Source organism: Cheilinus undulatus, linkage group 13, assembly GCF_018320785.1.
Source record: "Cheilinus undulatus linkage group 13, ASM1832078v1, whole genome shotgun sequence".
In the NCBI taxonomy this organism is placed as follows: domain Eukaryota; kingdom Metazoa; phylum Chordata; class Actinopteri; order Labriformes; family Labridae; genus Cheilinus; species Cheilinus undulatus.
The window spans coordinates 25,314,669-25,341,262 of NC_054877.1; the positions used below are offsets into that span (position 1 = coordinate 25,314,669).

Here is a 26,594-nt window from a genome sequence, read left to right on the forward strand (position 1 = left end):
TTCCTGGCCAACCTGGTTGGAGATCTATACTCTTGTTATTATTGCCAATAAGGTAAGGTCATTTTACTGTACAGCTCCTCTGTAGCGACTCAGTACTTAAAGTAAACTTTGAATTAAATAGTTTTTACTTCTTACTTGAGTAGATTTATATCCCAGTACTTTACTTTCACTTTAACTTAAGTGCATTCAGACCTGACAAACTCTGCTTTTACTTGAGAATAATAGTCTTAACTTTTTCCACCTATGACTAAAACAAGGCATTTTTTGCAAAATAAAAACTAAACTAACAAACCAGAAGGAAAAAACTTATTAACCCATTAAAGCCTCAAAAACCAAATTATAGCCAGAAAATTCTCATTTTTTGGAACTGAAATGTTTATTTCACTTTCTACTGAAATCCCCCCCCAAAAATCCAAATTTCTGTAAAATTTAACATACATATTTTTTTTGTATCTCATTTGATACATTAGGTGTTTTTGGTAACTGATAATCCACTTGAGGGCATTTTTATCATTTATCAGATTGTAGTCAGAATTCTTTTTAGTAATTTTTTTATCCCATTGATGAAATAGAGGTCTCATTAAAGTATTTATCAATGATACTACAGGCTTTAAGGGGTTTAAACTAAGGATAATCAACAACAAAAAAGGAAGATGCAAAAAAAAAAAAAAAAAAAAAAAAAAAAAGTCCAAAACTATTATAACCTTGGGGAGCACTTTGATTGTCTCCTTAGAGGAAAATTCTCCATAGCCATTTCAAACATTTCATTTTATTCATAAATGAAAAGAAACTGATCATACAGCTTTTATACATTTAAGATTTATCCCACATAAGGGAGTGCAGTAAATAGATAAATTCTAATAAAGGCAACAAATCTGAGCTTCCAGTGTGAACTTGCCTCTTTGTCACTTAAATATGCTATTTTTATTCTTTTCCACTGAAATGAACTTGCTCTTTATGGTATAGCTATTGCTCACCCTCTATTAGGGTCAAAAGGCAACTCTACAACACTACGTATTATATGAGGGAAAATAAGAACTATATTAATATGAATTTATTTTTAAAGAATGTTTTTTTCCTTTATATCACAACATATCAGGAGCCCTTTTCTCAAAAACTTCACTGAGCAACCACTGAAACGTTTCTCTTATTATAAGAATGGTTCTGATAAATTAGATAACAACACCGATCAAAGACACCTTGAGTTATATCACATTTTTTATGAGTCCAGCAACTTTTATTGTTACGCACATGATTGCGCATCAAATAATTCACCCACAATGGCCACACACACACTTGTGTAACCGTTTAGATAACAGTCCGGCTTGCTGAGCTGCCGTGAGCCAACCACCGGCACCGCTTCATTCACCGGCAGCTGCTTCCTAGTGATTTGCTCTCGCTTCTCTCACGCCTGAAGTAGCCGTGGGGTTCCACGTGAAATCGTTGACACCCTTATGTAAAGAGAGTGACAGTACAAAGGACCAATCGCAGTGCGCAGCGGTATTTAAGGTAACCGCCCCCTAGAGACGTGTAGACTTAATTGGTTCAGAGCGCCGTGAGGTAGAAACGATCAGCTCTGTGAGCCAATAGGAGATGGGCTGGAGGCTGGGTTTCTGTTGTGACTTGAAATGAGGTCACTATCCGCGCTCGAGATGCAGGGCAGAGACCCGGCGTGTCTGGAGACGATAGCTGAGCTGTTCGTTTTTTTTTCGAGCATCCCAGGACGTTCAGAACCTGTAGTCTAGTTGATTCTTGGATACAGCCGTGAAGAGCTCCAAGAACGAGACTTTTATTTAACAAGGACACCGTGTTCAGGAGAGGATTTGCGCTTTGTGAGGTTGGTGGAGTTTTACTATTACATGCGCGAGCCATATCGAGTTTGTAGTATGCTAACAATGTTTTAAAATATGTCAGATGATCATAAAACCACAGCACACACTGTTTGCTCTGAATGTATAGGATACAGCATAAGCGTGAGTCGTCAAAGTTGCATAACTGTGTCAGTGTGAGGGTCAATCCCGGTCAGCAGGCCAGCAGCCCTACCCACATGACAGCAGTGGCACGAGACAATAACCATGTAGAGCTTTCAAGTGAATAACAACCAGTGAGCTGCTCTATTACCAACATTAACGAAGCGAAATAAATAAAAATAACTATGTCCAACGTGCTACCGAGGCTTGTTTTAAGATATACTTGAGAGAAGTGACCGTGAAGTCATATGTGGTGCATGTAGAGGAGCTTCTGGTGTCACATGAAAACTCGAGCATCAAGCCTTACATAAAAAGTCTACTGCTGCAGCAGCACATGGCAGAAGTTCAGACGCTGCAACCGATTAGAGAATTTGCTAGATGTGAGCCACTGCTGTATGTTTGAGTCAGGCGGTCTGCGTGGTTTCTTACATAAATGATACCCTGTCCATTCGAAGAATTCCTTAACCATACTTGCGTGTTGTTGATACAGCAGTAACCAATTACTATTGTTTACTGCAGTACAGGTTTGTTATGCTGTAACCACCATATATTGTTTTTTGGTGGAACTTGCATGTTTGTTTCGGCTAAACTCCACCGGTAAGCAGGATGATTGTTGCAGACAAAGCCACAAATGACATTCACTGTGCAAATATGCATCTCCAAAAGCAAAAACATATTTTTATGCTCTGTACGTTACAATGCATCCCTGATATTATGTAAAGAGTTTTCAGAATGGAGGTTAGAAAATGCTCATACCTGTGCTGCACAGCCTACCTGGAACCACCACAATACAGTCTTCATCATACTTCCTAATTAATTATTGGCTCTTTTGGCGCAAGACCCCTCTTGTGTTTGACCATGAAAACAGATCAGAGTTTGTCGATTCTGCATAATGAAAACTTCTTCTTGATTTAGCTGTTAGGTGTACTGGATGTCAGCATGGGATTGATCAGACACAACAGGAGAAAATATTGGCTACTGAAATCTGCTCACCCTCACATTATTTGTTGATGTTTGCCAACAGGGCTGATATTGGCCGATACCAATGTCAGACCGATGCATCCTTTCATCCCTAGTTTTTTGTCCAAATATTAGATCAACTATACAGGGATTTACCCTTTATTCTCATATTGGTGGACAAACTCCATTAAAGTATTACATGGTTTTATCAAAGTTGACTATCTTTCTTTTTCTCGTGGAATCTGTTTAACAACTCTCTTTGGTATTCTCTTTTGTGGCCTAAAGCTTCAAAACAAAAACTGTCAAGTCATTTCTCAGCGACAGACCAATGCAGTGCATTCAGTAAGTATTTAACCTACACCTCCTTCACCTTTTTCAATTCTGTCGTGTTGCAGCCTGATGCTGCACTAGTTTAAATTCATTTTTACTGTCATCAATCAGTACTCCATCATGAAAAAGTGAAGGCAGGATTGTAGACATTTTTGAAATTTTAAGAAAAATAAAAAACTGAAATATCACACTGTCATAAGTATTCGGAACCTGTGCAAAAACACTTAAAATTTAGCCCAGGTTCCTCCCGCTTCTCTGGATCTTTATTGAGATGTTTCTACACCTTAACTGGAATCCAACTGTGGTATACTAAATTGATTGAACATAATTTGAAAAGGCACACACCTCTCTATAGAAGGCCTCACAGCTGACAATGCATATGGGAGCAAAAACAAAGCCATGAGGTCAAAGGAACTGCTGCCAAGTTCAGAGACAGGATTGTTGCTAGGCACAGATCTGGGGAAGGCTACGAAAAATTCTGCTGCATCGATCGTTCCCAAGAGCACAGTGGCCTCCATAATTCTCAAATGGAAAATGTCTGGCACAACAAAGACTCTTCCAAGAGCTGGTCTTCCTGCCAAACTGAGCATCAGGGGGAGAAGGGTCTTAGTAAGAGAGGTGACCAGGAACCCGATGGTCACTAACTGAGCTCCAGAGACCTTGTTTGGAAATGGGACATTTCAAAAGGAAAGCCATTACTGCATCCCTCCACCAATATGTGTTTATGGCAGGGTCTGAATACCCAAGTCACTGTTGTATTTCAGTTTTTTATTTTTCACAAATCTAAAAAATCTGTTTCCACTTACTCATGATGGGGTAAGGACTTAGATTAATCAGAATATATGTATATATTTTACGACTGTAGCGTCAGGCTGCAACAGAAGAAAATTAGAAAAAGCGTAGGGGGTCTGAACACTCTCTGAATGCACTGTACCTGCTGATTTGAACATTAAGGTCTCTGTTCTGTTTTTAGTCATTAGGGGAAATGGATAAAGCCTTGGGTAGTCTTGAAAAGTGCATTACAGCATGTAGTGCACAGTGGGTATCTGATCCAAATTTATTGTAGATGTAACTGAAGGTAGATGTAGGTCAGCTGATGAGAAAACAACCACATAAATCAAAATGGACTCTACATGAAAGAAATGAAAGCTTTGGTTTCATTTAATGACTCAATCTGCACATTACCTTAAAAAAACAGGTTAAAACGAGAAATCAAATTTAAGTTCATATTAAAGACTGCTTTTATAGACTGATAAAAACGTTTAACTAATTTACCTCAATGGAAGAATAAAACAGCAATATTTTATGGTGTAAGCCATTATGCAATGTAGGCAAAGGGAGGGTACAACATCTGGGTGTTGCAGAGGTTTTAGTCCATATTCTGTGAATAGTAAGTAAAGACATATTTAGTCATAAGCCTGTTTATTTGGTATTTAGTTAGATTTATGTAGTAGATGTTTTCAGATTAAAGATGAGAGAGAAGAAGAGTTTTTTCTCAGTGTCAGTCTGAATAGACTGTTGTGTTTCAATCAATGGGCCTCTGCTTTTAACCAGAGTAACACACTTTTATTTGAATACAGTACTCATATTTCTTGCACCTCTGTTGATCACACAGTCGCACATAGCGAGAGAATGATTCACATCACAACACATCTCAGCTGCCAGCTGAGAGGAGGATCCGGAGTGGGAGGTGGAACTTTCTTCTAAGCGGGGAGGGCCAACCAAACCTGGCAGCGGTGCTAACTCCCCACATGACATCATGAGGGAAAAATCTGAGAACAGCTTGTTTCAGCACACATTTTCTGAAAGGTGGAGAAAGAGAGGGGGAGGATTTTCTGAGGTTATTTCACTACTGAAGTCTTCATCTGTTGTCCAGATATTGTACCTTAATGCATTTCAAACATCTAAGTTTATCACTAATCTGCTCAAGTATGTGAAATTCTTATGATTTAGTTTGTTTAATCAGGGAGATTGCCTTAATGCTTGAGTGTTATGCTATCAGGCTAGACAAACACACCGTCAATATGGCTCTGGTGAATTAGGGAGGGCATCTTGCTGTTTGACTGCACTTAGCCAGGCTGAAGGTTGTTGCTTTCTTGTAGCCTCAACATGTTTCCCAGAAATATTATGCAAGTTAGAAGGCCTTTTGTGTCTCAAGAGCAGAGTTTTTATCACTAAGCTCCAATGTGAAAGAGTAGTAGACTATGGTGACTTTTAGTTGAGGAAAGTACTACATACTAAGACAATCATATAAATTGTAGATTTCATGGCATACATAGGTACTATATAATTAACAGAAGAGTATATCATTATGGGCTGAAGTAGCTCATATTATCTATTTCATGTTTGCATTTTTCTTTGCTGTTTCGTTAAGGTGGCTGTTCTTTTCTAATAGATTCACTCTAGCCAGATTTCTTCTCATTTTCATTGTAGTCCGTCTTTTACCAAAGTTAAAACAGGATGTCTCTATAATTATGATTGAGTTGAAGTTCCTAAAGAAAGAAATTAGTGTCATTTACTATGGGCAGGGTTGAAACCCACACTAAGGTATGTAAACAGTAGAGAGCAAGGCCAAAGAGCCAGACTGTGTGCTAGTGACTGAGGGTGGCATTCAGATAAATGCAGTCTGTTTTATATGGGGATAATCCTTTGACAGGGGGGTCTGAAAGGCCAGTGTCTAAACTAAAGAGCATTCTCGTTGGACATCAGAGAAACACCTGCAGAGCTCTTCAGAGGTCAGAGTTTAGACCCTGCTAGATGCTTTAATAACGCACCAGAGTAAATACAAAAACCCCTTTGATGCATTTTTGAGAAATTGATTTATGTCGGGAAAAGATGTGGGTGCCTGTAGGAGTATTTGAATAAAGGAATGAGTCTCTCTGTTGTGTAACCATTGTTATGTTTTGCATATTGTGAATATTGCAATGAAAATCATCTAAACTTTGCATTTTGATGACTATTGTTTATAAGCATGATACTCTTCCTTTGTTTCCTGTCATCTGGCTGCTGTTCATCTAAATTGAAAGCAGTTTGGATAAAGATGCTTCCACAGAGACTTATAATACTCTTTAGCACGGGTGAATTGCTACTTAATGTCTAATAGGTTTTATCTTTGTCTTTCAGCAGATCAGTCCGCCTCCTCTTTGATTCAGTCCGGAAACGCCCTTGTGAAAATGGGGTGATTGTTTTCTTTCATCATCTCTTTATGTAACCTGGAATCAGCCCAGGACATTGCTCCTCCTGATGTCAGAAGATCTACACTCCAAGCCCTATCACTTCCCTGTGCTGGAGGATGAGGATGGAGCCTCGGGGTGCAGCTCCATGGCACAGCTGCACCGAATGGGTGGCTTCAGCCAAGGTGGGCCAGACTTAGGCCTCCCATCAGAAGGCAGCGACAGCAGTGGTCAGGACCCTCCTGCCTCGCCACACAGCCATCGTAAAAGCAACCACTCTCTAACGCTCCACGAGGAGGATGTGGAGATGAAGAGCAGTGGCTCCAGCGGGAGCGGGACTGAATCACATGGCAATGAAAGCCACGGTAATGAGAGTCATGGCAACGAAAGCAACGGCCATGAATCAGTGGGTAGCTCCAATGGCAACAGCAAGGACTCAGCGCTGCTGGAGTCTTCGGAAAGCAACAAGAGGTCAGTAATGGATGGGGTTATCATCAAGCCATTAGCAGGCCTGCTTTTCTTTCTGACAGGTATCAATGAGTGTAAGTTTGAAATAAGTACAGTAGAGTACCTTCTGTTCTCCTTTTGGCATGAATCATCCCCTATACCAGTGCTTTTGCCAAATTTTACTCCAAGATCTGAAAAAAACACTAATGAATGGACAACCAGCAGGAGGGTTCAGCAGAGATATGAGATGGGTTTATATGGCCAACTGTTCTGTAGGCTGTGTCATAGGGGTGTTACGAGATCAAAACGTCACATGATTTCTCGTAGCGTTGAAAACCAGTATCAACCAATACCAACCACTATAGCACAGACACCAGGAGTAGCGGCTCTCCTGACAGAATGCAATACCAAAGGTAAAAGGTTCAACATAATGGTGCGAAATGATGAAATGCTGCTGCTGGAAACCTGTGCAGTCTCCGTGAGGAGAGTACAGTGTTTGTTTAGTTTGTGTATGCGTGCAGACTCGTGCATAGTGTTGCTTTTTGTGACTTTGTTACTTTGATTCAGTCGCTGCTTCGTCATGTCTCGTACTCATCTCACCGTCTGTCAGTCACATGTCCCTCAGCTGTTGGCCGTGCGTATCATCAACCAGAAGCTCAACATGTGTAGTGCGATGGGCCGTCGTATACTGCAGCATTAAACTTAGCAAAACAAACTGTTTGGGCGCCATACAGTCCACTGTTAGCTCCAAAAAGCAAAGTTCTAGCCGCAGTTGAGCGCATCTTGCTTGTTGTCAGCAGAGCAGACACGCACTTGCTCACTAACGCACACACCTTAACACACGCTCATCTGTGTGTCATGTCCAATACTGTCAAAGTTCATATCAGAAAAAAGACCACAAAATGATAAAATAAGCTATTTCCCTAAATTACTGTAAAAATGTGTTTTTGATGGAAAGATTTATTTTGAGTGTTTTAGATATGGATGTACACAAAGAAGATGAGAAATAGTTTGATTTTACTGATGGAGCTCTTTATATTTCAGTTTGTTGTAAACAGTTTTTAAAGTACTTTCAAAACCCACCTGTTTAGATTAGCCTACTCTTTGTAATTACTTTGTCCTATTTTATATTGTGTTTGCTTTCATCTATTGTTTTTATTTTATTCATTTTATCTGTAAAGTGACCTTGAGTGTTCAGAAAGGCGCTTATAAATAAAATGTATTATTATTATTATTATTATTAAAATAATCTAAATGCTTTTGTTATTATTGTGAGTATAGTAATGAGTGGATAGTGTAGAAAATTAAAGATGTGGCAGACTATTAAAATGTAATTTTTGATCTGAAGAGCATTAAAATGTACAGTTTGAGTCAGAGTTGGACAAGACAGACTATGCGTAAGGTTTGATGGCCTATTTAGTACAAGAGGTAGTTTAGATATTTCTGAAGCTGTATAAAGGAAATATTTTCCACTCATATTTTTTTACTCCAAAATAAAAATAAGTCTAAAGTCTTGTCTCGTGAGAAAAAAGTCTTGTCGCACCCTTGCTGTGTAATATCTGCAGAGTGGTCAAACAGCTGCATGTAAAACTAGGTTTAACGATCTAGCAACATATCAGTGATGATGCATCCTTAAGCACACAGGAAGAGCAAAGCACTAAATATGCAGGGATGCATGCAGTGATTAGTACCAATTACAGCTTTACGGTTTGGGAAATACTGCAAATGCAATCTAAGATGCACCTATTTTTTTTAAGTTCCTTATGTTGTGTATTTTTTTAAACTAGGGCTGAATGATTTTTTAAATTCTAATTGTGATCATTTTGACATGTTTCAAATTCAGTATGATTTTTTGTATTGAATGGAATGATCATTTTTATGTAATTCTCATTTTTGATGAAGAAAAACATACAAAAACAGTAAAAAATATTTTTTGTAAACTATTCTAAAGAAAATATGGCTCTCAGATGTTTGCATGATGTGTAGAGTATGACATATATTCTGCAAATAAAAATGTTTTAAACTTGTATTTTGACACAAATTTAAGGTTAAAGAAATATTCCACAAAAAATGCACTTTTGACACAGTGCGATTTGATATGAATTTTTATTAAATTCTTAGCTTTAGTACTCATACAGGCAAAGACTTCCGTCCATCAAGGCTCATAGCACCAAAACCCTGATAGCAGAAAAACCCAAGGATCCAACAAAATCAACCCTGACCACAAGGACCCAAAATAACCCAAGAAAACAAATGAATCAGAGAAACTGATCATAAGAACTTAGACTAAATCTATTCAATCCCAAGCAACACAAGAGGCCAACTATATAAATTACAACCTAAAATGAGACCTATGGACCAATGATACCGGAACATAACTGTAAACAGATAGAACCAACAGGAAAATGAAACCGCAGGAGAGGGTACAACGCTAAAAAAGAGGGTAGGGGCTACAAGAGGAAAAAATCATAAACTAGTACATTTAAAGAAATGATAATAGTTGTATAATTCTGAATAAAAACGAAGTAAAAACACTCAAGAACAGTAAATACTAAAAATGGGTTGGAGAGGATAAAAGTTCAATGAAAATAAAATGGACAATTATAACAAAAGTAAAGATTACAGACAGGGAGTAAAAGTTGGTCAAAGGCTAAATGCAGATATCACCTGCCTATAGGGAACTTTTTGTTCCTTTGGCCCTTGACCATAGCATATCAACAGGGAATCACATCTACTTGTCCCTCTGCCTCCATGGACCGTCTGTACTAAATGCAGCCATCAGCACGTCATGTGTGCGTCAGACTTGACTAATGTCAGTAGACGAGTGAGCGGGGCTGTTGTGATGATCATCCAGGAAGCGAGTTTAATAAACATTTGTAAACCGGCTCTTTCAGTTTCCTCTGACCTCTAGAGTTGTCCCACAGGCTAAAAATGTAAACGGAGATGGGTCTGAATAATTATTTTAAATTGTGCTTCTCTCAGTGTTGCATCCTGCCAGCTGAGCTTCCTATAAGACATAAAGGTGTAACAGTCATGCTGTTTGTCATAAGGTTTTATTTTTAGACAAAGAAGATCAATAGAACATGATTATCACTCACTGAAGCAGATCTCACATCTGCTAAAATAACATTATAGTACCTGTGCACCTGTGCCACCTATGATACAGCTCCACTTACTTCATGCGAAGGCTGAGAAATATTGCTGATATGTGAAATGTTTTCTTTATAGTTTTCAGACAGCAGGACCTTCACCAAGATGAGCTGTGATATCCATTCTGGTGTTCGTTTGAAGTTGTGTCTTTCTGACTCTGTAAAGTGCTTATTCAATCATTTTTAAATCCATTTACAACTGAACCAGTTTACTGGTTGATAAGCCAAATGAGACACAACTTATCATGACATGTTAAAGATAATTACTGAATAATTTTAGCCATTATTAAACAAGAAAATCAAAACATTCAGCTCTCTTTTGCTGTTGTAGATCATATTCTTAATGGTTTTTCAACCTTTAAGACAACATGATTGATTTCTAGATCAGAGAACATCCCTTCATATTAATACACATTTAGAATAAATGGCCATAGTAGCATTTGAGACTGTTGTAGAATTTTAAAGTTGCAAATTTACCAGTTCAAATGTAGCCAGTATGACTGGCATCCCCTTAGCATTATACTGTCATTGCACCTTTTCATTCATTTTATTATAAGAGTTTGTTACGTTGACATCTGAGCTAGATGTTTTAGCCTGATTTGTCATTTTAGCTCTATAGGCCTGATTTGCACTTCAACAAGTCTGGAAGCCCTGCTATTGGTCCATTAGGTAGCGACTGCCAGTGTCTGGGTAATGTTTTCAGGCATATTCTATGCTGTCTAGAGTGAAATAAACAGCCGCACTTAGGTAGAGTTTTGCAGAGCAATGCAGACACACCAGATCAAGTATGTAGGGCTCATAATGGCGTAGGGCCCCATGACGTATGGTGTCAACACTCAAATTTAACCAGGCTTTACTCACACTGACTTCATCATGCTCATAAAATAACCTTGGTGAGCGTGTCGATTGCATTGGTTTGGGAGGAATGTAAATGATGAAGTAATTCAACAAGATCATTCACTCTTAGTCTGTAGCTTAACAGCCCAAGAGCTCCACTACAAAGGGCAGCCTCAATCATAATGATAGAACATTTCCAAAATTCTCAAAAAGTGGTGTGACTTGACCAAAAATAGGATATGACTCAGAATAGTCTGCCCACATGACAACTGGAGTGGATCTTGAACGCACAGTTGGAAAACTGGATGTCTAGCCGTGTCACGTTCTGCAACTCCTTGTTAATGCCATGGCAACAAATTCCTCTGTTTATCACTGGGCAGAAAGAAACAGACTTATGTGCGCTTACGTTCTTTTCTCTACCACCCACTGCCCTGCCTCTCTTACCTCATCCGCCCTGCTGGACTGAACTGTTTTTTTTTTTTTTTTTTTTTTTAAACCACTCCTTTTGTTGGTCGTCATTTGTCTCACACGCCCAAGCAGCTCACTCCCTCATGGGAGGACTTTAATTACTTCTATTTAATCTTTCTGTTTCTTTAAGTTTCTTCTTATCCCTCCCTTTATTCAGTTGAATTTGCCACCTTTTGGACACATTTTTGTAAACTGTATTTTCCACATTCTCTTCTCTTCTTTTTACTGTTTCATCTTATTAAAGGAGACTAACACAGCTCAATAGATCAAAAAAGCTGCACACAAAGTTTACATTATTTACACACTGATAAGACAGTTGCCATACTTGATTCTATTAGTGGCCTTTAAATATTTTTTTTCATTGATGCCTTATGCTGGCAAAAGCATTTATTATCCACTCAAAGTCCCATTTACTCAGTGACAAATTTCCTGTCTCAGCCATCTGTGGCTGTCAGCTGTGCATTTGTAAGAGGAGACAGAGCCTAGAAAAGTGAATGTATTAGTGTCTGAACAATACCAGCTGCAGCTTCTCTTCTAGAAACAGACACACGTTGTTATTTGTTGTAGATATTAATCTTTGTACTTGTATGTTAAATCATGGTGAGTACAGCAATGCTTTGTTGGGGATTAAAAAAAAACAAATCTTTACTGTCACAATGAAAAATAATAAAAAAAGCAAAACAAATAAAAACTGTATGAAGAAAGAAGACTTGATGTTATTGCCAGTTGTTGGCAGAAATATTTTTTTGAAGGGGGAGATTCTTTGCGCCCAAGTGACTGGAAATAAGCCTTTCGTAATTTGTATTTAATAAAGCCTTCGTTGTCAGCCAAACCCAACAATATTTGAGTTAGTCGTATCATCATGCTGAGTAAAACACCGCTCTACTCATCTAAGCAGGGAAAAAAAAAGATGAAGTGCGATTTGTTTAGCAGACAGCCAGATATTATTACTAAAAAACTAACTGCAGATAATATAACAGATTTTCCTGATGTGATCCAGCCATAATCTAGTTTTCAGTTTCTCAAGACTTTAAGGTGATTTTCTCTTAAAGCCCCCATACAACTTGACAGCTTCAGGCTGTTGTTCCCAAAGTGGGCCGGGGTTGAACCTCTGGTTTAAGGGGAGCTTGCTGGTATAATTTTAAGAGGTTTGATGTATAAACCAGAGAAAATAAATAGTTTGAGTTATGGTGCCAAACCTAGATTAAAAATCATCTTAGTTAAAGAATGATAGTTTCAAATAAAAATATTGGCATTTAAAGCAAATTTATAAGGTTGGTTGAATGAAAGTTAACTGGACCACTGTAGAAGGGTGTGGCATCATGATTATGTAAAGCAGAGTTTCCCAACCATTTTTCCTTGGAGACCCCCATACATGTACCTAAGAATAGCGGCACCCCCCAGGCCCCAAGAGAGAAGGAAAAAGTGGCACACTGCTGCCAAAAATCAACATAGATTTGAAAATTTTCCACTTAAAAAACCCTAAAAAAAGGCCTATGCATGCTTTTCATATCAAAAGACCTTTGTGTAAACTACTTAATAACTTCTTTATCATGGCTTTAGTCAATATTTGCAGATCTAATTGTAGCAGCCTCAGAGCAGACAAAGCCTCGCATTGCACCCCACCTAAGATCTATGCCTATCCATGATCTTGGTGTCAGGTTTCTGTCGTAGTCATATGAGGGTTTAAGAGATAATGTCCTATCCTTTTTTTGGCTTAAGTAGTAAACATGGTGGGAATGAAAACACTTGACCATCTGGAATAACAAACTCAAAGATCTAAATGGTACTAGAATTTACCTCCATCATTTTATTCTGTAAAGTTAGATAGTCATGAAGTCAGATGGAAAAACCAGCAAATGTCAAGCTGGCTTCCTGGAGCTCCTCTTTGCCTTATTCATAAAGGTTACCGTTGATTTCCTCCTGATATCCTCACACACCTGATGAGGTAAGAGGTGAAACGTTCACGCAGCCAGTCGGTGGAAGATTTCTGATTAAACAAGGCCACCTTGGCCTGATCTTCACCTTGAGCAGAGAAACAGAAAACTCCTTACCGCCAGGAACATGTTTCCACGACTCACAGACTAAATACAACAGCATGAATTAACCTACTGATCACTAATACAGGTTAACACTGCAGTCTAAAACCAGCTGTTGCATTGGCAGGCACTGAAGGCAAATGTAATAGAATTAGAATCCTTCTTGTGCTAAAAGAGCCTACCTGTAAAGGAGTTTTCTATTCCTGGACAGGTAAGCAGGTTATACATAGTATCCTTGAGATATAGCACAGGTGAGTCATTATCTCACAGCTGTTAATAGTGTGAAACAAAGCTAGTCAGATAACAGTGGGCTATGTGTCTGCTGTTTTAATCCAACTTTTCTGTTTTCTCACACAGATATTTAGGTAGTAAAAAAATACATCTTATATTCAACAGATTATATTTGTGTTTTTTAACTGATATGGTTACTTTACTCTTTTTTTTACAAGAAAAAATTACAAAACTCCCTCTTGTAATATGTCCCAGATTATTTATAAAAAAAAACTCCTGTTAGCAGCTTATATGCCAGCTTGTCAAAATGGTAAAGACATTAAATGTAGATGTGTTGGACATTTCTGGGATCCAGCATGCACCATAACAAAGCACTTCAATGAAACAATTAAATAAAATACAGGAATTAACAATGCTCTTTGTTATACCCACATTGTACTACTTGGGTACAACACCTCATCCCTAACGGATTTACTTTCTTTTTAGATCTGATATATGAACCAAAAATCAAAATATCTTTTCTTATAGCAAATTCCTTTTTTAAAAAAAATCTGTTTTCTTCTTTTTATGCATGTTTTTTTTCTGGAAATGGAAAAACTCTACACTCAGTATTGAGTTTTTAAGCCTTATTTGTTGATTGGATCCACTTTAGGAAATTTGTGCTTAGACTATGCAATGTCAAACTGGTTGATAGCTCTGTTTCTCTGTTAACTAAGGACTTTCCTTGACTTCACCTTCACTAAAAAAAACAAAGGATGCACACAGGCTTACCACCACACCTCCATTTAACCTACTCTAATTAACTGTTTCTAAATCTCGCTCTGTCTCATCTTAAACCAGCTTTTGTATTCTGGAGCACTAAACTCTAAATTTAAAGGGCTTAAAACCATCATATGTTCAGTGAAGCTATTTGTAAAGGTTTGCGCTATTCTTAGCCTGGTAAGTAGGTTATACATAGTTACCTGTACTGTGTTGAGTCATTGTCTCTGAGGACTTTGATGTATTAGTGTAGTGTTAAGCTTGTAGGCTAATCCAGTGGATCTCACACTCACTGGCACAGACATAAACTGTTTTTGTGTGTGCCAAAAAACTTCTAGACTATTTCAGGATGGGCTGCTTCTAAATCTTCCTGTTCACATATGCACCTAAAGCATGAGACTTTCTCTGTGGGACAGGAAAGGAGGAGGTCTACCTGCTTACTTGCAGTTAATTTTTCCTGCTGCGTTTACACATGAGCTCACATTGACTTCGTGTAGGAAAAACCTACATATTGCAAACTAATGTTTTAATGTCCTTTTCACATACAGTATGCACAAAACCCAAGTAAAACTTCCCAAAACTTTTTGGGTAAGCTTTATGTTAGAATGCAAACAGCCAAACAGACATTAACCATTTTTTTTTCCTGCAAGTCCTCTAGTCAAAGTAGAAGAAGTAGGGTTGAGTGCAGCAAGTAATATACAGGAAAATTCACCAAGAGTGAGTGGGCAAGGGTGATAACATTTACATCCTCAACTGCTGTGCCACAAGTTTGATCTTGTTCTGTGATAAAGTTGCTTCATACTCCTTCCTGGTTCTTCTTTTCCACTCTTGTTGGAACTGTATACATCCAGTCAAATGCAGCATTGATATAAAGGCCAAAAGTGGGATCATAGCATCAGCCTCCCAACCCTTATTTTTTCAGTTCACTGACTAAATAAAGACAGACTGTTTATGGGCCTTGTTTTCTTATTCAAGCATTATTTAACCAGAAGTATTACTTTTGATACACAAAAATCTCTTTTACAAGGGAGTCCTGATCAAGATGGCAGCAACAGACCAAAAAAAACAGACAATAAGAAAGACAATCAACAATTTAGCAACATTCAGCAAAAAAATGTGCATAAATTGGTCAAATCTTATTTAATTCTGGTTTAAAAATCCCCCTAACTAATAAATTAAAGTAACCCTGTAGCTCAGACCACAGTAATGGAGCACAAACATTAAAAGCTCTTGCACCAAAGACAGCCAGTTAGAATTTCATACATGATGTATTCATGAGAATAAAGGTCACCACCTGTTTTGGGAGTGTGTAGTGAATCAAAATAAGTAGGCATGTGGCATGGCTTTATAAACAAAAATGTGTTAATATTCCATGTATTAATGTTGTTGTATAAGGAAGGCCAACCAACTTTCTCAGACAAGACAAAATGATGGGTGTGAAAACACAGACCAGAGACAAATCGCAAAGCAGCATGTAGATTTTCAATTAGGTTGATGTCATTATAACAACGAAAATCAACCAGAATATCATCTAGAGTTTTGGACCCTAAACTTGAAAAACACATAATTTTGGTCTTGTTGGCATTCTGTAGAGAGCTTGTAGTTTATAGTTAATAAGCACTTGCTAAGGAACAGACAGGGTGTATACAACTTGTCAGCATTTAAATAGAACTTTGCGTCATTGCTCTTCCATTTGGTGGTGATTATACAGTATACTCAATGCTACTTACTGGGGCATTGTCCTCATGTATAATACTCTTCATCTGTTTGACCGTTTAAAGACCCAGAGGACAGAGTAAGACAGACATCCTGAACCATGAGTCATTGTAGATAATTGCCATTTTCAGAGACCCCCAAAATTTCTACCTGTGCCTCTCACTGTATTCAAGCCCCTCACTTGACTGGTGCTTTCCTGCTGTTCGCCCTTTGAGTTACAGGTGCTCTTAAGTCCCCAGGGAGGTGAGAGTGACCTCAGATTTGAAATGTGGTTTCTTTGTGAACTGGCTGCTAAATGAGAGGCAAAGCTTTATATGCATTGTTCCCCAGTCACCTCCTTAAAGGCTCAAATCCGTTTACCTTTTTTAGGCTCACTGAGAGAGGCATCTCCTATTGTGAGACTGAGTAGGCATTATATTTTTATTATCACCTTATTCAAGTACCTAAGCAACATCAGGTGTCACTGCCAGGTGAGTGAGATACATGTGAGAAGTTCATGCTTTTGAAATAATCGGAGAGGATGTGAATTTTTTTTTACAAAACTGGTTTTAGTGTAATTTTGTTTAACTCAAATTGACTAAGCAAGGGTTTAATACCAGCCTCTTTGAGTCCCTCTTTAATCTTACATTCAACTTTTTGCTCTATATTGCTGGAAACCTTCAATTTTCCTTATCTTTCCTACAGCTCAAACTCCCACAGTCCATCTCCTCCCAGCAGCTCTAACGCCTTCAGTTTGCTGAGTTCCGAGCAGGACAACCCATCAACCAGCGGCTGCAGGTTAGTGCATAAGCATACACAGTAACACAGAGAACACTACAGTGACCCCATACTTTCTGTGAAATCCAGTGTATAAGAGCCACTTGTATGCGCAGTGGCAATGCTGACCAAACCAGCAGGGACTGAAGCCCCTTTTTTCCATATTTTCTCCTTTATTATCTGATTGTCTTGAATTTAAAGAAAAGGATGTGAACTGTTAGATTAACCTTGTGGAGTGCTGGTTTGATTGAAAGAAGCTTCAATTTAAGACAAGTGACCTGTGAAGGTGGTCAGAGCAACTCAGTTTCACATCTGTCTCCACAGGCTGGGAGCTTAGTCACTGTCTTATATTTAAACTCTCAGTGGCAAAAACAGATGGTTCTGAAAGATGTACCAAGATGTGGGGGATTTTGCTGAATATATTGAGGAAGATGCACAGGAAGACAACCCAAACATTTTTCCCCCCTAGGAGAGCCCAACAAACAGATAGCGGCTTATGGACAAATGTGAACTATAGTCCAGATTTTACCACACTTTGGCACCAATTCTGTTTATAATGCTTGAAACAGAGTTTTATTAATTTGAGGAACACTTTATGTGTTGCCATTTCTGACCTGCCCTTTTCTGTTTTTTTTTATGCAATTTGCAGTAGTCAGGAGTCGGCCAAAGCAAAGACCCAGAAGGAGGTGATAAAAACTCTGAAAGAGCTGAAGCTTCATCTCCCTGCTGAGAAGAGACACAATAATAAGTCCAGCACATTGAACACTCTGAAGTACGCCCTACGCTGTGTCAGACAGGTGGAAGGTATAATTCATGAATTCCCTTATTATTTCAAATCCATTTGTATTCACACGACAAATGTTTGTAATTTTTGTTTAATTTTCTCTTTCATTATCCACACCACAGTTAAAATAGTTTTGGATTTTTCATTATTTTTTCTTTCAATTAAGTTTTCACTTTTTGTTTTACATTTCAGCTTTGCTTTAATTAGCTGTTGCTAATGGTTTGTTAGTTTAGGTCAGTTTTATTTTGCTAAAACACCTATTTTTAGTCTAGTTTTTATTAGTTTTACATTCTTGTTGTACATTCATGTACAGATGTCTGAACATAGTCTCTTTTCCTTTAATTGAGATTTTTAAAACTATAAATGAAACCCAAGAAACAAAGTTAACACATAACTTATCTTTTGGAGGGCACACCTTTTCTTGGCAGTAATAAAGGTAGAAAAAAACCTTTAACAGACTAATACCTCAGCTAAATGCAGGGGTGATAGTATTCCGGCACCGTGCCGGATTTCCAGCGTGGCAGCGTTTGACTGCTGTGAAAAAAAATCTACTTTTGTGAGCTTGTTTATGCAGGACAGCCTGAAGTCAAGTCCTGAGTCAATAAAGATAACTGACATTGTCCATCAACCACACTAGGCTTACTAGCGAATCAGAAGTAGAGCGGAGGCGGGTCTTGCAAAAGACAAAGCTTAGGTTGATTTCCTGCTCTGCCGTTCAGTGAATCTTGCGCTGATGAATCCATACTGGTGTTGCCTACTTAGCGACTTTGTTGCTATATTTAGTGAGTTTTCAGACCCCTCTAGTGACTCTTTTTCAAAAAAGAGACTAGCGACAAATCTAGCGAATTTTTCTGGTGTTACTGGAGACTTTTGAAGACTCTGACGTGAAAGCACACATCGTTGTCCATCCAGCAGCACTCACAGGCAGCCCTATTCTCGCGCAGCGTCCCCCTCAGCTGCAGTTGTAGCAGGAGATGCTCACGCCTCCATGTCCAGACTGCAAATTAGCCACGCTGTGAAGGCCCCATGACTGTTTTTTCTATTGTCTCTTTTTGGTCAATTTAAAATTGTTAATGAAGACTTTATATATAGATATGTATACAAACATATTATAAGTGGTATGATCAAAAATGTTAATGTTTCACTGGGATTTGGTGTAGGCTTTTAAGTGGACCATAAGGTTTTAAACTAAACCAAACATAAGAAAACTAACTTTCTAAGAAAAATACAACAGTAAATAGAATAATAAACTAAAATTAGAAAATAAAGTAACTCTGCCAGAGTATCTCTACAGTCATTTTTGCCTGCCCCAAGCCCAGATAAAGGAGGAGGGTTGGAATTGTGACGTTATTAAAACAAGAATCATAATCAAAGCATGTTCATTTGTAGTTCTACACATATTGGAGTTCTTTTAACTCACTTTTTTCTCTCTTTCATGACGTTTTTCCTCTCTCCTGCACCGTCAATTAAATGCATACTGCTGATTATGCAAATTAGGCGGTTACGTCATTTAGCGACTATTAACTTTTACTATATTGCAGTCAGATCCAGTACTTTTGTCGCTATTGGCCTTCCTATGTATACGCCCCCCACCCGGGAAAAAGTTCAGGCTCAGGATTTTTTTTCACTATCAGCCATGTAAATGTTCACAGGTGGAAATGTGCAGCAGAGGCATATAGAAACAGTCCTTGTCTCCAGTATGAAAACATTAACTTTTGGACCACTTACTGATGACCATTTTTTCTGTTTTCTTTTTAGAAGATCAACCTCTGCAGACCGTTTGTTTACTAGAGTTTATTACGTTTCTAAAAGAATAACAAAATCTTTCTGTTGCAGCCAATGAGGAGTATTACCAGCTGCTGATGATCAATGACAGTCAGCCTTCAGGCCTGGATGTGTCCTCTTACACTATCGAGGAGATAGACAGCATTACTTCTGAATACACACTCAAAAACAATGTGAGTCAGTAAATTATCTTTTGAATAATAAAGAAAGAATTAATTTTTACAATCATCACCTGCCCTGTTTCTGTAGCACCTAATATACTGCAATTCAGTTTTTTCTAATTTGCCCTATTATTTTGAACAGGACATTTTTGCAGTAGCAGTGTCGCTGAACACAGGAAGGATTGTCTACATCTCTGATCAGGCTGCTTCCATCCTCAACTGCAAAAGAGATGTGTTCAAAAACACCAAGTTTGTTGAGTTCCTCACGCCACAGGATGTCAGTGTCTTTTACAGCTTCACAACACCGTATCGCCTGCCATCCTGGAGCATGTGCACTGGAGCAGGTATGTGTGCTCTGTAGATTCACACTGACAAAATACCCACAGGCATCCTCTGTCATGTAATCTACGAGCTGAAGAAATGTGCTGGAGAAAAATGTGACTGAATGAAACTAGAGGGTTTCCAAGGGATAAAAAAGGAGCCAGTTAGAGGTTAAAGGCAGTGAGAAGAAGAATGATCAGCCAGACAATGATCTGCTCTACAAGGCCAAATGTGGTTCCTTCTGTCCCACATTTTTATTTACGATGTTACATAGGAGGAAGGCCAGGTCTAAGTCGCCTTAACCTATTTAAATGGTCTAAATCTCAAACACAAAATATGAAGTGAAGTACACTATGGATTTAAGTGTATTGTAAAAACAAGTGTTTTTAGTCATATATGCCACCACAAAAAATTCCCTGAGATCATATATTTTATCCAAATCCGGATTTTGTACTTCTGATTTGAGTAAGGACAGCTCTGTAGATGCCTGAAAATCCAAGAGTGATCTGGGATGAGTCAATGCAACACTGGCTGTCATCTGTCATCTTGATCTGACCTCAGTCTAAAGAAAAAATGTTTTTGAATTTCAGCTCAGTGAGAAAGAACTGACTCAACTCTGAGACTTAGAAAAGTGAAGAGAAAATGTCCCATAGGGCAGCAGGATTCCTAAATTGTTCATATGAATTTAAAAACTAAAGCAGCATAAAGTCACCATCTAAATGTTGATTGTAAAAATGATAATGCTTGGCTTGGATTAACCTACTGTTTTTGTTACCATGAATGTGTTTGCAAAGCAGACCCAGAGTTGCACTGAATCTACTGTGGTTTGCCCCATATATTCTATGCCAGGGAATATTTTGGCCAGCAAATGAAATTCAGAGTTGACTCTCATTCCACCTTGACTTTAAATTCATTGAAACTGCAGAGTGATGTTTTTTAATGGAAATAATCAAAGCCTGATCACCTGCGTGTAGCTGAGACTCTGACCAGTACTCGGTGGAATCGTGTTGCTTTGAATTAAAACATTTCTCTTTCCCCCATTTCAGAGTCGTCCCCTTCAGACTGCATGCAGGAGAGGTCTTTCTTCTGTCGTATCAGGTGGGTGATTGTTGGGTCAAACATGCTGCTGGGCCATCTGCTGCCCGTAACTCTCCCTGGTTTTTATCCATGCTTTCATTCCACTCTAGATGTTTTTCAATTAGTTTGTGACATCATATGCTTGTGAACTGTAATCAGATGCTTTTTCCAGTCCTGTGTCATACATATTAGTATACACACCCACACCTGCACACATACACATATCCTGTACTGTACTTGAAAGCACTTTCCATTGAGGATATGGCTGAAAATAGCTCAATACTGCCCCCTTCTGTTCAGACAACGCTATCTAAAATCCCATACCCTGGACATACAGTAGACCCTCCAGGGTGACTGATAATCTTTATCTTATTTAGTTTAATATGATTGTTTTTCAAACTCATTTCTAGCGGTGGTAAAGAGTGCAAAGGTGATCTGCAATACTATCCGTTCCGCATGACGCCATACCTGATGAAGGTCCAAGACACCGTACATACTGAAGACCAGTTCTGCTGCCTCCTGCTGGCTGAGAGAGTTCACTCTGGTTATGATGGTAAGAAAAAACCTGCAACTCTGAGAAGCCACTTCATCACACATACAACAAAAAACTGGAGAGATTTGCCAGTAGGAGAACCATGAATCCTCTACAAGATTTCCCCTTTGTGTCATACTGCTCAGTCACAATACTGGGCTACCAAGAGGGCAGCATTAAGATTACTGTCTCTGCCAGAAGGACACATTGTTACAAGTTGTTGAAAATTATAACTATTTTTTTTTTAAATAAAGGCTAATATTTTGTAAGAACTGTGCTACCACTGATATTTATAATACTTAACCTCATGAGCTTAACACAGAATCAGATAATCAAATGCTACTCAGTAAAGTTAACTTTCAATTAGATCCATTTACTTTTACCTGAGTAGATTTATAAACCAGTACTTTTACGAAGAGCAGACATCATATACAGGCGTTAGTCCTTGACATGCTGGTCGCAGGATCAGTTAACTTAGGTGGGAAAAAATCATCAGGTAATCAGATTAAGTTCTCAAAAAATGACTGGAAATAGCTTGTTGTCACAGTAAATGGAGTGAACAAGGAAATGTATGGATGTATGTCTGCTTAGGGACTTTGCAATCAATGAACACCTCCTGGAAAAGCAGGCCTGGAAAAACTGGTGGAAAAAAACTCGTTTTATCTTTCCCATAAATAATAACTTGACAAAACACATTTGAATGTAGACAAAGTTCTGTTTGAGAGAGTGTAGATAATGAAACTTGTCTCTTTTTTTTAAAGCACCCAGAATACCAACAGATAAACGCATCTTCACTACCACACACACTCCCAATTGTGTGTTTCAAGATGTTGATGAGAGGTATGTGCATTACCCAGCTGTGTAAGAAAAAAGGATTAATGCAGTCACTTGCTAGCAGAAGACTGATCTGCCTTGTGGTTTGTGCATCTTAGAGCTGTTCCTCTTCTTGGCTACCTGCCCCAGGACCTCATTGGCACACCAGTCCTCCTCCACCTGCATCCCAATGACCGACCTATTATGCTGGCTATTCACAGAAAAAGTGAGTGAGTGAAAAATCCTTGTGTGTGCACAGGAGGCCTCTCATGATCTGACTAAATCATGTTGTCGTCCCTTGCAGTTCTTCAGTATGCAGGGCAGCCGTTCGAACACTCGTCCATCCGATTCTGTGTGAGGAATGGAGAATACATCATTCTTGACACCAGCTGGTCCAGTTTTGTGAACCCTTGGAGCCGCAAGGTGTCCTTTGTCATCGGGAGACACAAAGTGCGGATGTAAGTATCAGTCTGATGAACAGTGCATCATTGTGGCTATCATTAAACTGCAAGTTGAAAAACAGGAGTAAAATGTTTCTATAAAAAGACATTCATGGAGCAGGAGCTGTTTGAAAGAGGGCTGGATCAATTCATCATGCCATCTCCTTCAAAAATATCTGACAGTGATTGACTACTGAACCCATCACAGCTGTGATTTAAAGCCCAACCCTGGCTGTTGACTGCTAACACTTTCTCCTCTATTCATTACTAAACTAAACCACTGTGTCAGCATAAGCACGGCTTTTCTTTACCTCAGAGACTTTTGTCTTTTTAATAGCTTTTTCATCATCTTTTTTCATAATCACCAACAGAGAAAGTGAAAATTAGCTTCCTGTTCATATTTAGTCATAAAATCCCCAGACATTAACAGCTGGTAATTAGTCCATTGCTGAGTTTTTCTTAAACTTTTTCACATGCTCATTTTTGTCAGATATTGCACAACTCTGATTATATTCAAATGTATTTTCTGAAGTGTATTTTTCTTATTCATCAGGGGCCCTGTAAATGAGGATATTTTTGTGGCCCCAGCGCCCTCTGTCAGAGACAGGAAGACCATGGACTCTGACATCCAAGAGATTACAGAGCAGATCCATAAACTGTTGCTACAGGTGAGAGTGGATGAAGAGGGACAGATATCAGGAAAATTTAGCAATTTTTAAAAAGAGGCAGCAATGAAATTCAAATGCTTTATTTCACTATGGGATTAGAGAATTGTCTTTCTTCAGGACATGCTTCCAAGATAAAACAATGTGGTATAAATTATGTTTTAGATTAACTTTAAGACTGTAAGGATCCAAAAGAAATCTCAAGACCTCACAAGAATTCCTAAAGCAATGGTGTGGATAATTAAATTCAGATAAATATCCTCTTATACTCTCTGCTACGGCTCAATTTTAACTTCTCTGTTTTCTCTCTTACCTTGTTACCAGCCAGTTCATACCAGTGGGTCCAGTGGCTACGGTAGTCTGAGCAGAACTGACCACCTTTTGGGCCTAACCTCCTCTAGTGAGAGCCTGGACAAGTGCAGCAGGAACAAGATGCAGCTAGATGAGGAGGAACTGAGCAGCAAAGCAAGACCTGTGAGTAAACTAATGAAATTAATGGTTATATAGTCACAAAAAATAAATGTTATCATGTTAAATTTGGTCTGATTACTATGTATTTGTGTAAGTCAAAATAAAATGCTTCTAACTTTTCTATTCACGTTTCAAAGCGAACATTTCAAGAAATCTGTAAAGGAATCCACCTTCAGAAGAGCCAGAAGCAGCATACAGCCAAAACAGACAACAAGAGCACCAATGGAAGTAAGTGCAAAATGTGACTGTATAAGCATTTTTGGATAGATAAATGAGAAATCTTGAACTCTCTTTGAATTCGAGCCCTAACTTCTGGCCTCCCTCCAGTAGAGTCTGTACAGAAGAGCCTGGCTGTGGTTGTGTCAAAAGACTTGGCAGCTCCTCTCAGCTGGAAGGAGACAGGTTTCCCTTCGCTGGAGAGCAGGTCCTCTTCCCAGGAGCACATGGCCTTTAATGATCAGACTGTCTACTCCTACCAGCAGATCAGCTGTCTGGACAGTGTCGTCAGGTAAAGAGAACAAGACTGGCTTTATTTCAATGACTGGAAGCCAGTACCCTGTGTATGACACCATTTACACCTTTTTCTTGTAGAATATACAGGATTAGCCATCTTTTAGCACATTCAAGCGATGGTAAATGCAACTGTTAAACCAAGTAAATGCCACATGAGTGAGGTCAAATCATACCACTCCAAATTTTCTGCTGGGAGATTTTTATCCACTGTTTTTAAGTAAACATTAAAAGTGAATTTAAGTATTTTGATGCTATTCCTCCTTTGTGTTTTTCTGTGTACAAACAGTCTTCTTTGGTTGTTTAGCAGTTGGAGCTTTTAAACCAGAAGCTTTTGATTTTTCACCATATTGTAGCCTTTATGGAGAACGCTGCTGTAAAAAAGCTTTGCTAGTTGTTTGTTTGACAGACAAATTGATCCCTGTGTGTAATTATTTCTGAAGGTACTTGGAGAGCTGTAATGTTCCTATTACCATGAAGAGGAAGTGCCAGTCTTCATCCAACACCACATCATCAAACTCAGATGACGGCAAACCGAAAGGAACAAACAACATGCAGGGGTCTGAAGGTATGTGTCACCAATTTACCATATTGTATCTAAAGGATATCAGACAGTAGTTTTACCTCATTATATAGAGCTGCAGACTATTAAGACCTCTTTAAACTCTTTTCTTTTTCAGACTGTAAAAGACTATTATCTGTTCTCTCTGCAGAACCAGCCTTGTTAAAGGATCAGTCTGTTCTCTCCACTTTGGATGATCAAGACAAAAAGTCAAGCGACGCAGCCACAGCCGTAGTGGGCACCTCGCTGCCCCTACCTGTTCCTAACAAGCCAGAAAGTGTGGTTTCTATAACCAGCCAGTGTAGCTACAGTAGCACCATAGTGCATGTTGGGGACAAGAAACCTCACCCTGAGTCAGGTTGGTGCAGTGAAAGAGTGTTTACAGACAACCCAAGTCCTTAATTGTGTCACTTTTCTAGGACAAAAACTTTGCGTCTTCGAAAAACATGTAGCATTAGACACAGGCTTCATTTTTACGGATTGTTTAGCTTGTTATTTCATTTATTCAAGGAGGAAATTTATTTTTAAAAAATCATGTCACTCATGTAAAAGGTGATGGACACCTTCAACGTAATTATAGTTTACATCAAATGCAAAGCTGTAGCTGCATAACTGTAAACAATTTTTTAGGGTAACCATTTTTTTGTCTTTTTCTTTTAATTCTAAATCATCTAAATATAATAATATACAGAAACAAAAATGTAAAATGCAATTTTTTTTTTACTGTAAATGCATACAGTGCATTCAGAAAGTATTTAGACCCTATCACTTTTCTCAATTTTGTTATGTTGCAGGCTGATACTGAAAAAAATCATTTTTATTCTTATTAATCTACAATGAACACCCTATACTGATTAAGTGGGGAGAGAATTGTAGACATTTTTGCAGATTTATTAAAAATTTAAAAACTAAAATGTCACATTTTCATTAGTTTTCAGATCCTTTGCAAAAACCATTTACATATAGCTAGTGTGCCTCTCACTTCTCTTGACTGTTGCCAAGATGTTACTACACCTTGAAGTCCAATTGTGTTAGATTAAACTTATCGGACAGGATTTGGAAAGGTACACACCTCTCAATAGAAGGCCTTACAGCTGACAATGCATCAAAGAAACTTCCAGTAGAGCTCAGTGACAGGATTGTTGTAAGGCACAGATCTGGGGAAGGCTACAAAAAAAGCTCTGTTGCACTGACATTTCCCAAGAGCAGACTGGCCTCCATAATTCTCTGATTGAAGACTAACCAGGACCCTTCCAAGAGTTGGTCACCTGGCCAAACTGAACAACTTTTTATATAAATGATATTGAGTCAGCGGTCTCCCATTGTAAAATTCATCTTTATGCAGATGACACAATTTTGTATTGCACTGCCGTTAATGTACAGTCTGCTGTTTGTTCTCTGCAGGGCAGCTTTAATGACTTGGAAGTTGCTCTAACCAAACGGGTTAGTTCTGTATGCAGAGAAAACAAAAAGCACAAATCGTGTCTCTAAGCAGTTCCTTTGACCTAATGGCTTGGTTGTTGCTCTCATATGTATTGTCAGCTGTAAGGCCCTCTATAGAGAGGTATATGCCATTTGATTTTATTATCAGCCAATTCATGTCCAATCAGTTTAATTTACAAGAGGCGGGCTCCAATC

The 26,594-nt window shown here is 38.5% G+C and overlaps 1 protein-coding gene across 6 annotated transcripts in view; it reads left to right on the top strand.

Moving 5' to 3' along the window:
* Positions 1-1,659: 1,659 nt before the first annotated feature.
* The window catches only part of per2 (period circadian clock 2), a 34,057-nt gene continuing 9,122 nt past the window's right edge, over positions 1,660-26,594 (top strand). For 2 of the 6 annotated variants that reach the window (XM_041802543.1, XM_041802546.1), the window contains exons 1-17: positions 1,660-1,837; positions 6,384-6,904; positions 16,764-16,856; positions 17,485-17,639; positions 19,456-19,577; positions 19,708-19,909; positions 20,933-20,984; positions 21,374-21,516; positions 22,257-22,335; positions 22,428-22,534; positions 22,613-22,766; positions 23,302-23,416; positions 23,738-23,887; positions 24,022-24,112; positions 24,212-24,392; positions 24,838-24,962; positions 25,108-25,314. In XM_041802543.1, coding sequence (XP_041658477.1) covers positions 6,504-6,904; positions 16,764-16,856; positions 17,485-17,639; positions 19,456-19,577; positions 19,708-19,909; positions 20,933-20,984; positions 21,374-21,516; positions 22,257-22,335; positions 22,428-22,534; positions 22,613-22,766; positions 23,302-23,416; positions 23,738-23,887; positions 24,022-24,112; positions 24,212-24,392; positions 24,838-24,962; positions 25,108-25,314 — 2,377 coding nt within the window. In that variant the 5' untranslated portion in view covers positions 1,660-1,837; positions 6,384-6,503. The remainder of the gene's footprint in view (positions 1,838-6,383; positions 6,905-16,763; positions 16,857-17,484; positions 17,640-19,455; positions 19,578-19,707; positions 19,910-20,932; positions 20,985-21,373; positions 21,517-22,256; positions 22,336-22,427; positions 22,535-22,612; positions 22,767-23,301; positions 23,417-23,737; positions 23,888-24,021; positions 24,113-24,211; positions 24,393-24,837; positions 24,963-25,107; positions 25,315-26,594) is intronic. The other 4 variants (XM_041802545.1, XM_041802547.1, XM_041802544.1 and 1 more) reach the window with 3 other exon arrangements.